This window comes from Cyprinus carpio, chromosome B4 (genome assembly GCF_018340385.1).
Source record: "Cyprinus carpio isolate SPL01 chromosome B4, ASM1834038v1, whole genome shotgun sequence".
In the NCBI taxonomy this organism is placed as follows: Eukaryota; Metazoa; Chordata; class Actinopteri; order Cypriniformes; family Cyprinidae; genus Cyprinus; species Cyprinus carpio.
In genome coordinates, this window is record NC_056600.1 from 14,607,539 (window position 1) to 14,619,986 (window position 12,448).

Consider the following 12,448-nt stretch of genomic DNA (forward strand, 5'->3'; position numbering starts at 1 on the left):
GTAATAAAAAAACCCCGAATCTGGCTGACTTACTTGGGGAAAAAAAAGAAAAAACATCTACTCCGACCCCCAAGAGAATTCGTGTAGACACAGAGATCAGAAGGTATTTGCAGAAGGAAGCCCTGGATTCCCACGCAGACCCTCTTGTCTGGTGGCGGGACAATAGTGTCCGATTCCCTCTGCTTTCCAAAGTAGCCCGAAAATATATGACCATTTGCGCTACAAGCATTCCCTCAGAACGTGTGTTCAGTGCTGCAGGTAACGTCGTTACGTCTTTCAGGGCCTCCCTTAAACATGACAAAGTGAACATGCTAGTTTTTCTAGCAAAAAATATGAAGGCTGGGATGTAAACCATAGCGCCTTTCGTTTTGCCAGCACTTTTTTTTTCAGACATAATTTCTGTTCTAAATGTTCTTATTCTAAATGTGAAATAATAAATGTTAAATAAACGTGTTCCTTATGCTCAATTGCTTAGCCTCTGTGTGCGCAAAAGTCATTATAGGTTTAAGTGACTGTTTGATGACGACGACTGTAGCCTAATCTGAAGGTAAAAATATGGAAAATAAACATGCAAATTAATATCTATTACTGATCAATACGATAAATAAAAATGTGTTTGTTTGTCTTTATGATGCTCTATCTTCAGATCTCTGTTGTGAATTTTTATTTCAGACATCATTCCATTTCTGTTCTAAATGTTCATGTTCTAAATGTAAAAAAAAAAAAGAAAAGTGAAATAAACCTGTTCCTTATATTCGTTTGCCTCCCGTGTGTGTGCGAAAGTGAGTCCATCGATCACGGTTGGGGGGGGGGGGGGGGGGGAAATTGCGGGTTGCGGTTTACCGCAATACCGCGGGAATTTGTTGCTTTTCAACCGCGGTAAGAAGAAATTCAATACCGTCCCAGGTCTAATATATATATATATATATATATATATATATATATATATATATATATATATATATATATATATATATATATATATATATGGATTGAATCCCTAATTAAGACAACTGCCACTGAAACAAAAAAAAAAAAAGGAAAAAAATACAAAATAATTTCAATATAACAGGCACTGTTAAATAACTCCATAATTAATGTGCAGCCTGAAACTCACATGAATATTTCAGACAAACACTCTCAAATTTGATTGGTTCAGGAGTCTGAGTACGCATGCTGATGTGTTTACAGCCAGTGTTTTACATCAGAGACATCAGTCCTGCCATGTTTGTTGTCTCTCTTTAGCCGGCCAAGTCCCTGTTGTGGCTGAGCAGGCCTTAGCGCAAGCCTCCGGGGAGAGTTGCTGTGTCTAATTGGATAACTCTTACTGTGATTCACCACAGTGCTCTGGTTGTTCCTGTCTGACACAGCCTGCCCTCCATTTGTTAAATTAGAAGGCAACGATGACAGTGGTGAGAGGAGTGAGGAACAGAATGGAAATACATATATAATCACACACTTCCCTTTTAGTGTCATTTCTACACAGCACTTAATGCAATTTACAGCAACTCAAGGCACGGGCATGCCGAAAGAGAGAGATAAAGAGAAGGAGAGATGCCACTCTATATAACCTGCCTTAAGTCAAGACCCCATTTACTTGATTAATACATGTGTCCTAGTCTTGTGGTGAATGATTTATCAGTGCACGTTATTTATTAAAGGAAAAAAACAACAACATAAAACTTTTCCACACACGCATGCACACAAAGTGAGGAAATCACCTCTGATAAAGTACATTAAGATGGCTGACTGAAAAAAATCTGGGAAAACTCAATCAGATTTAAAACTGCGAACCCAACACCTGAAAACTCCAGAATAGCATTTACTTCCTCAAGCACTCAGATAACCTCATCTGTGGCATGTATGTAATTATCTTGTCGCGTTTTATAATATTGCCATGGAAACAGCCACTGCTTCACTGATTCTGCAGCTGAAAAAAGAGAGCATGATATAAAAAGCGTTAAAACTTCATTTAGGCCACTTTGTTGTTAATAACAGAGAAATTATGATATATTCGTGTGTTCAGGCAAGTCAGTTTTCAGGACAAAATCACTTCCATCAGAGGAAATTAAAAGAGAGCCTTTAATTAAAATGCATTGTTCAACATGAACAAAATATAACTCTTAAAGAATGATAGTGAGCACTGCGCTTTCATCTCCATGTTAAATATTAATGGAGTAGCGCAAGTCTGAAAACTCGGGTTCCATTAGACTGACCTGAGCCTCCCACTGGCTCGCTCCAGATTAGCCAGAGGTAAAAAGTGCCAACTCACAGAAGATTGCACTAAAGCACAATGGATTTCTCACTAACTCTAAGAAGTACAACGTCAATAAAAACCCCCATCTGCAACTTGTTAAATATTTCTAGGCACCTTTGGGTTTCATTTGTATATTTTGATTGTCTGTGGCACTCAAGTGTTTTAAAGAAAATTGCACCGTGGTTCCGCTTCTCGCTAGCAAACTGGTACTCAAAGACGTTCCTCTGAAACTGGGCGTAGCTGTCCACTGATGAGGTCCTTGAACAGGATTCCTTCACAACAGGAGAGATTCAGCTAAATGAAAAAGTAACAGAAATATTCTTTCAGAAACCATTGCAGACATTAAGCGGGCTGGAATTCGTCAGGTTAGGATTTTTCTTCTGTGATGCTCATTTCAAAGTTGTTGCATTCTGCCCGAATCAATTTGTGTGAGACACCTATGAATTGCAAATATATTAGTTGACGTTCTACCAGAGTCTGATTGTTTTGGAGGTCTCTTAACTGGTTAGCTCATCCAAAAATTTTAATTATTAGTCATAGTCATTATTTACTCACTGTCATGTCGTTCCAAACCCGCAAGACCTTCGTTTATTTTCGGAACACAAATTAAGATATTTTTTATTACATTTAAGAGGTTTCTGACTCTCCATAGGGAGCAATGCAACTGAAGTGTTCCCAGGCCCAGAGACGTTATAAGGACATCACTAAAATAGTCAATGTGACATCAGTGGTTTTGCGTTGTAGTACTCTTGATAATGGCGGAGAAGAATTGTTGAATAAAGTTGTTCTTTTTGTTTTTATTTGTGCACAAAAAGTATTCTCGCAGCTTCATAAAAACACGGTTGAACCACTGCTGTCAAGTGGACGGTTGTAACAATGTTCTTACTGTGTCTCTGGGCCTGGGAACATTTCAGTTGCATTACTCTCTATGGAGGGTCTTAAAAGCTCTCGGATTTCATCAAAAATATCTTAATTGTGTTCCAAAGATGAATGAAGGTCTTACGGGTTTGGAACGACATGAGGGTGAGTAATTAATGACAGAATTTTCATTTTTCGATGAACTAACCCTTTAATAGTATAAACAGGACTTATATGTTCTCATCCTTTCTCCAGGTTTAATCGACCTCCTCTGCCCAGACAGATGTGGACGACGTGTGGCATTGGGCTGCTTTCACCCACCATATAAATTCATCGAGCTTAAATGTCACAAGCAGACGGCTGCCCTTCTCAACCCCTGCGGAACCCTGTCACGAGTGTTGTAAAGCACACGAGAGCCTGGGGAGGCTATTAGAGCAGAAATCAACCCCCTGGTGATGGAATTATGCCCCAATAATACCAGAAAAGGCAGGAACAAGAAGACAAATGAGTGACCGTGGGAACGGCCAGGGGGAAAGGCGGACAAGCTCAGTGATGTTCTGAACAATGATGAGGATGATGATCGAAGGGAGGGTAGTAATCAGTGGTTGGTTTGTCCCAGTTTTCCAGAATCATGGGGTGATCCACCAGAGCCTTGTTGAAGTAGACCAAACTTAGATAAGCAATGACAGAAGGCCTTGTTTCTCAACAGAAAGCTGACTTCTCTTCAGATTTGCCTCCTCATAATTAGTGTGTTGTAATTACAAGAAGGCTCTTTTAATAGCCTGTGTTGCGAGATGCGAGGATGCGGGTTGGCTCAGTGCACACTGGGTCATAAACTGCTCTCTAATCAGCAGCCATAACACTGTTGCCCAGCAACCAGAAGTGTTCTAACATCTCCATGCAGCAACTGTTTATATTTCAGAGCAGTGTTGGCATTGACGGCACATGAAATTGAGAGGAACCTTCTAAAGGGATTCCCTCAATCTACAGGGAAACTGCATTAAAACGAAAGTGTGGAAAGAAAGTGTGCAGGCATTCATGGAACAGTTTCTGCACATGGGTAAACACAAATACAATGCAAGACTTTGTTTTGTGTGAAGATTTACCAAGATGTCTCTGCTCATCAACAATTAATTAGTAGTGGGAAGAGATCAAGACCTAGTCTCAAATGGCGACAGATGCGCATGTGCAACCGAGAAAAAAAAAAATATAAATGCACTGCGTAAATAAGTTCAGACAGCTCATATGCATACCAACATGGCTGACAGCTATTTATTTACAAACACAGTTTTAGATCGACTAACTGTAATACTGTATAAGACTTCCATTTGAACTAAAAGAATAAATCTCAGCTATGTACAGCAGAGCAAGTTTCAGAGCAAAACACAAAACTGTGTCATTCACTGACACACTTCACTCTGTCTCCTCTTCACCAGTAAGCTGGTGTTGTGGCCGTTCTGGCGCAATATGGCTACCGTCACATAATCCAGGTGGATGCCGCACATTGGTGGTGGTTGAGGAGATTCCCCCTCACAATGCGCAGCACTTTGAGTACCCAGAAAAGCACTATATAAAAGTAACAAATTACTCACTTGGCAGCACCCCGCAGCGCGTATACTTACTTGCCAGCAACCTGCCAAAATAAAAGCTTGCTGATTTTAGGCTTGAAAATGTTGAAAACTTACATAAGAATAAAAAACTAAATATTAGTAGTGTTTTACATGCACTATAAGTGTGAGGATGAAACCAAATCTCCAGGTGCTCTCATGAGAACCAGACCGAAAAACTTATGCACCCCTGAATAATATATAATATAATATAATATAATATAATATAATATAATATAATATAATATAATATAATATAATATAATAAATATAATATAATATAATATAATATAATATAATATAATATAATATAATATAATATAATACTAAATTGAACCATTGCTGATAATATGAAAACTAAGTTCTTAAAATTTAACCTCAAGCACAACCGGCAAAATACTGCAATGCTCCTCTTCATTAAAATCACCTGGTCTCCTTTGGTTCCTTAACTGAGTTTTATAGCCACTGGACCACTATTATAAACTAATGGACCTCTTTATTTCTTTCATTATAAAGGAACACTGAAAATAAAAAAAATACTTTAAAGAAACTTGACCCAGTGCATTTAATTACTGTCACTTTCTGAACTGGACATGACACAGCAAACATCTAACAGTTCCCCATCTACCAACAAGAGAACAATAAGCAAGAGTAAAATAAAACCCGCTCAACGCGCGAAAAAAAAAAAAAAAAAAAAAAAAAAAAAACCCTCAACACCTGGCAGTGGCAAAAACGAAGGCCCTCGAGAGAAAAGAAATGCTGACCTCAGCTTTCCTTTCTGTCTTCCACTTGTCCTGAAGGGTTAATTATTTCCATTATCCAGGTTGGCCTTGGAAATTCAAGCATGGATTGGGACAGACCTGACGACCAGCATCTACAATCTATGAGAACAATGCAGCTGTCCGGTTCATGGGTGGCGACTGTGTTTTTCTCTCCTCTAACACATTCACATCAGGGTGGCCATGTGTTGGTGGCCCCCTCCAGACAGCCACGGGGCCAGAGAGCAGGAGACTGAGGCACAACAAACCAAACTTGTCGTCTTTGATTCACTGCCAGCGAATCAGTGAGTCAATTCAACCCACTGGGAAAGCGACAGCACAGGAAATAAGGGTCAAACTGCGCTTTCCTCAAGGTGTCAGTGCAAAACATGCCATGCTTTGTTTACAGCGAGGTGACACTGAGGCAGGGAGGTGTGCAAGTGAGTGTGCATATGCGAGTGTCTGTGCGCATATCTAAGGGAGTGTAAACAAGCAAGATTGACTTTTTAAGCCAGGCATAAATTCAATCAGAAGGGAAGATCTACTGTATGGATGCACATTTCAGATTGGTCGCTATTTTCACGGGAGCTGGAAGCTGATAACACTGCCTTTGAAAGAAAGATGCGGCTATATGTTTTGGAACTTTGTGCGATATTTTGTAGAGGCGAGAGATTGAGATGAGAGGGAGAGAGAGAGAGATGAAAAAAATGATGGATTTGACAAGGAAGACAGAAACACGCTTTTGGGCAGTAGATCATATTGCTATCAGCACGGGGCCGTTCTCTCTCTCACCAAATGAGGGATAGAGGAGAAACAGCTGGCAGGAGTGTTGTTTGTCCACCAGGGCCGTTACTTTCCGTGGGCTGTTTCGGCCATAATGAAAATGAAGAGAGAGATTGAGATCAGGGACGAAGAGGGTTTCATCAATCACAGCTTAGTGGGGAGAAGAGAACAAACTGATAGTGCCAAAGACATAGCCCTGTGGCACCCCCTGAGCTACACACTCATTCCTGTGCCTTTTGTCCAGCTCCTACTGTTTTTGAAGGTCCGGTGTCAATTTGTTCTGCCTGAACTAATGCAACATGACAACAGATTTGTGTATTCTCTTTGTTCACATATACACTGGATGACAGGCTCTGGCCTCAGCACCAGGAGCTCAAATCATGCTGGGCAGAAAAGACATAATATTTATTACCAAAGTGGGGCTGGAAGATATCTGGAATAATAAGTAATGAATCTCTTTGCTTGTCAGATGCAGGCAGGATACACATGAATTTCTGATCGTGACTGAGAGAAGACTGAAGCTCTGTTCCAAAACCTAGTGGGCGGCCCAGCTTTCTACTGTTTATACAAAATGATACCCTTGAAAGGCAGCATCCTAAATGAACTGGAAACTTGTAAGGGACTGATTTGAAACATTCTACAAGGTCAGGAACCCGGTGTGTGACAAACAGATTCTACAACTGATTTCAACAGGATTTGATGTTAAAAGTGTGTAAGAAAACAACCACCATACAGCAACATAAATATTGGGTAAAATAGTCCACTTTTAATTAGACTGAACATTATCAACATATTTCAGTATTTATGAACAAAATATCTGACTAGAGTGTTGCCAAAAGGGCTGCTGTGTGAACTGGCTTAGCATAAAAGGGTTTTGGTGCTGCCTTAGATTTTGGACAAAAGAAGGTATCTTGAAAGATAACGCTGCTGTCTACAGTGTTAGCCCAGGTTTTGTGCCAGCATAGTGCCAATGATGCTTTAAAATGCTGCCTAGGTGGTTTTGGAACAGAGCCCGAGTCTGTATGAGGCATGCTGGATTTCCACCAAACTCACCTTCTCTTTCCTCTGTCTGGCAGTTTCCTCCGCAGACAGCAGAGTCTTGTAGTAGGAGCTTCTCTCTGCAGTGAAGTGGACCTTCGATAGGGCATTCTCCACCAAAGCAACGGACAAATTCACACTCTCAATGTGAAGCCAGCCAATAAAGTTTCCTGCTTTATCCATGCTCTCCACCTCCACTTCCACCTAGCAGAAAGAGAGAGACGAGGCAAAAGAGTGAGTTTATGTACTGTATCTGGGATTAGCAGAGATTCTATTACTGTGGCTACAGAGAAAGAGACTTTGTCTTAAATAGACAGATCACTGGAGATCTATTGATCTTCCAGACGGCTCGTTCTTCAGACAACACAGGGGGCTTTCAGCATACCCACACTCATCTCAAACGCTCACACTTCCTGTCACTGACATCACTGCTAGGCACGTCTTTCTCGCACAATTAAACGTGAGGTCGAGATTCAGCCTGGTGCTAACTTTAGCCTGACATTCTCAATTAAAGCCCTGACACCAGGGAACACGCACAACTAATATATTACATTTGTCTCCAAGCACTGAGGCTGTTTATTGGCCAGTGATCAAAGATGGCAGGCAAGGACAAAAAGAGTGCATTTCAAAGGAAGACAGGATGACAGAGAGAAAGAAATTAAGGGGGAAAACAGTGAGTCACTTTAAACATTAACCAATTACTAATGGAAAATATGCAAGGATGAATTCTCTAACTGCTTCTTAACACCCAAAACAGAGAAGGAAAATTACAAACTGTATGACGCATCAAGGTTTTACAGAAGACTTTGTGCAACAGAAAATCTAAAAGCTCTAATCAAAGCAACCTAATGACAATGTCTTATTAATTATGAAGATTATAGGGAACTACAATACTTAAGAAACATTTAGAAAGAAATGATGCTAGGGTCTTGTTAGTGGTTGTCAAGGAGTTGCAATGCAGCTGCTAAAATATTCAGATCTTCAAGATATTCATAAGATATTTAAAATGTCATTGCTATGGTATTTTGAGTGGTTTCTAAGCATTGCTATGAGTAAGTTGCTATGTCTCTGTGATATCCTGATCCCTAGATATGGCTCAGATTCTTCAGTGTAAGCCTATGGGATTTTTTTCACCATTTAATCGTCCGATCCAGTTCCATACATCTCATCAAGCATCACAAATTGAAGTATCCTTCATGTCTGTAGCACAAACGGTTCGGGCAACCTGATGCACCAAATTTGAATACTAAAAGTTACAGGCTGCCTTAGCAAGCACCACTTAGAACTTGCTCCATCAAATCATTTGTCTCAACTATTACGATCCATCGGCAAAGCAACATCCACACTGTGCAAGTGAAATTGGTTTGTGAGGAACAGAAAGGTGTCGTGAAAAGACACTCCAAGAGTCAAACGATTAAGAGTGCAGTTGTTCAGCCAGGAAGCCCCTTGGGAAATCTGCTGGGAATTACTTTGGAGGCAGAGGCTGCATACGCAGGGAGAGTAAAAGCTTTTTAATGAGGGCATAATCGGCACTTTGATTAAAAACAAGAATGACAACCAACCTCACATTATGGGGACAAACAACTACCCTCCCAATCCGGCCCCGCTTGGCGGCAAACTAATGCTCTACACGCAAAAGGTAATGGCTCAGGCCGGGTTCACGCTCAGAATGTTCCGGTAATCTGGGTTGGCCTTAGCCAGAGGGCTAAATGTATTAGGTCTCGCACAACCAGCTTTATGTGCCCCATGTACTTTGCTGCTGGAACACATAGAGCAGAGTTAATCAAAGTGAACCAGTCTACTAAACAGGTTTTCATTAGTAATGATCTGATGATGTTAAACCAAACCGCTGGTTTATTGTGGGTGGCTGCCAGGGTGTTGCTCAGGATGGTTTTAGCTTGTTTGTGAGGTTGACAACATGCTAACATGCTAAGTGGATGCTTAATGTCACTGGTATTTAACAGTGGGTGCTTTTGACAGCATGTCCATAATGTAAATGCTTTCCCTCCCATTTCAGACACTAAATTTGATATACGGTTTTGCACCGAAGGTGAGTGTCTCAGATACAGATCACAGACTGAACGGCACTCTGCTAGCCTCCTGGCGTTATATAATCAAGTCTTTAGATGGGAGCGGTGTCTTCCTCAATGTCAGACGAGGGGGTTTTAGACATGATTTGGCAGCAGACACTGCAGGACAGTCTACAACTGTCTTTAGTGCATCTGTTTACCTGTCCACAAGCATCTAATGCATCCCTTGCCACTCAACACATCACATGAAGCATTATTAGACTTTCTACCAGACAATGCTCAGAGACCCAAGCATTGATACTCATGGTGTATTTTTTACAATGTAAAACAATTTCACAAAGCCATTGATAAATTCAGGGAATGTAAGCATTTTTCAACAACTAAACATGTCAAACACTTGCTATAATAATAGACAACAATTAGGGGTGGGCAATATGACCAAAATCTTATACCACGATATGAGTAATTTTATTTCACGGTAACAATATATATCACAATATAGTTATAAATAAGAAATGCTACATACATTTTATAAAGTAATCATATAAAAAAAAAAAAAAAAAAAACGCAAATTTTTCACTGTGTAAGTAAAATGGCTTATATATTTCTTATTAGTTACAAAAGTGATTTAGTCAGGAGCAGTAAGAGATTTTCTTCCTTCTGTTGTTTGATTAACATGAATGACAGACAGCAGTAATATAGACTGCTGTTCATTTAAGAGCTCAAAATTCTGTTACACGTGTTTTCTTCCTAAGCTTTTTGCTTTCACTTAAGACCTAAATTATGGTTTAGGAGGATACTTGCAAAGACAGGTATTTTGACACATAGAAGTATATTTAATAGGGATGTAATTAAATATATTTTTAATAAATCAATCAAAATCAAAATAATACCTCCACAACCAACCGTTCAAACAATAACATCACATTTGAAAATTAGAGCTGCACAATTAATCGTTTAAAGATTGCGATCTCAGTTCAAACACATTCAATCATATTCCTGAAAGACAACGATTTAGATGTCTATTAGACTGTTTCACATTGCGAGTGTCAGTGGAGCGTGAGAAGCACATTTGTCGCTGCCCATGTTAATGCAACACAAAAGAGCAACACAAAATGTATTTTCAACCGCACATCATTATTTCTGTGTTACAGACATTTAATTAACATAAGTACTGGGATATAGTAGTTTAAAGTTTGGGTAGAAACACTTATTCTCTACAGTAGCGTTGGAAATGAAAGTATCTTAACATGTGTATGTATTGTAACGCTTACACTCTTCTGCCAGCAGGTGGCGACAACTGCCTGTTTAAAAAAAAGTATTTGTCATTGAATCATTCATTCAGATTGCAATAGTGAAACAAGTCTTTATTAATGAGACACTGACTCCATTTATTTTCTTAATTTTGTTCAAATTAATATATTTTTTAAAGATTTAATCAATGAACATTGTCAAAACCACTGGTAAATTATTTTGTTTAGTTTTCTAATCTTTTTTTCTTCAGAATCGTAAAAGTATCGTGATCTTCAATTGTTATATAAAAAAAATGATTCACAATTTATCCAGAATAGTGCAGCTCTAGTTTACATGTCGTTTATTGCTGCATATAATAGAAATATTATATTATATAGATATATAATTGACGTCTAATTTCATAAAGCACAAGTTGATTTCAAAAGGCTCCTACATTTTTTGCATTTTGTGTTTTTCAGTTGAATAAAAGACTATTTTTCCCTATATATTTCGTCATATATTTCTATATATTTCGTCACACATAAAATGACGTCATAAACAATATCATATGTAAAGTTAACACTGATATTTCTGCAGCCCTCACGAGCCAATCACAGCCTCTCCTTGATAAAGCCCCGCCCATCTGATTGATTGACACAGACTGTGTCTAATTAAATGCTCTGATTAGTAGACTTAACTGTATATATATATATAATAATTCAACAACATGAGCTAGTAATCCAGCCTTGACTCGGCATGCAGAAAATGCACTTAAAATATGTATTTGATATATATTTTTTTTTTTACCTTTACAACTCATTTTAATTAAAATTATGTAATATTTAATAGATATATACAAACGTTGCAATTCTGCTCTGAGGCTTAAAGTTTGTGAGGGAGAGAGATTGAGTTAGAGAGAAAAGCATATGGACTTTATCTTGGCAAATAGATTTAAAATCTCCTGCTTATCTAAATACAAGGTCAAACTCAACGCACTCGCCTGCAATTCTGAGAAACGCCAAACGTTTCATGTAAGCCTTAATAAAGCAATATACAATTACAGGAGTTTAATCTCAATAACCCCAAAACTCAAAGATTAATATTTTTGCGGTATTCTTTCCTGGCACAACACCATGGATCATATACACAAAGACAACATGGATAAACAGAGAAAAATGCGTCAGTGTGATTAGGGAGCAGCAGAAAAGCTTTCCACACACATCATGCATGATATATTACAGACGATATCCAAACGCCTCTACTGATGGCTCGAGCCTTCGCTCATCCATTGCAGTATATTACCATGTTTGCAGTACTAATTTACCATCGCAAAGTAACGCTGGAGTCATCCATGCCGAAAGATTGGATGGTTAGTGTGATGTCTGTCGTAATTGGCAAGGGATGCTAAACCCCACTTGTGTACTCTTAGCAAGCGCAACTATGTGCAGTTGGTTATGAGGAATATGGCTGCACTGGGTTACCAATAAGTAGCACTGGAGCTAGTCATTTCAATTTTTTTTTTACTAATAAAAAAGCAATTTGTTCACTATTTGACAAAAATCACACCTCCAAACATGAGCTAAAAGAGTCCTGCTGCCCCACATAGGCGATAGATGTGACGAGCAGTAATTTTGGTGTATTATACAACAGTCAAGATGGACATTAAAGCAGCTATTTGCTAAAAATATGTACTTTAGTGTGAACATGTGAAAAACACTTATTTTTTCCTCACACAAACTCTATAATAGACCCTGGAGTGAAACTGGGTGTGTGACAGACTGTAGGTGGATGTCTGGGCGAGGCAGGGCCACGTGTTTTGCTGGGTGCCCACACTGATGGACGCATTGAACATCTCACCACCACATAGACGCTCATCCCACACAT

At 39.1% G+C, this 12,448-nt stretch overlaps 1 protein-coding gene across 1 annotated transcript in view; it reads right to left on the reverse strand.

Annotated features, from left to right (window-relative positions):
- snd1 (staphylococcal nuclease and tudor domain containing 1) overlaps window positions 1-12,448 on the reverse strand; it is a 169,762-nt gene that overhangs the window by 46,428 nt on the left and 110,886 nt on the right. The window contains exon 17 of the mRNA XM_042722131.1: window positions 7,317-7,505. Coding sequence (XP_042578065.1) covers window positions 7,317-7,505 — 189 coding nt within the window. The remainder of the gene's footprint in view (window positions 1-7,316; window positions 7,506-12,448) is intronic.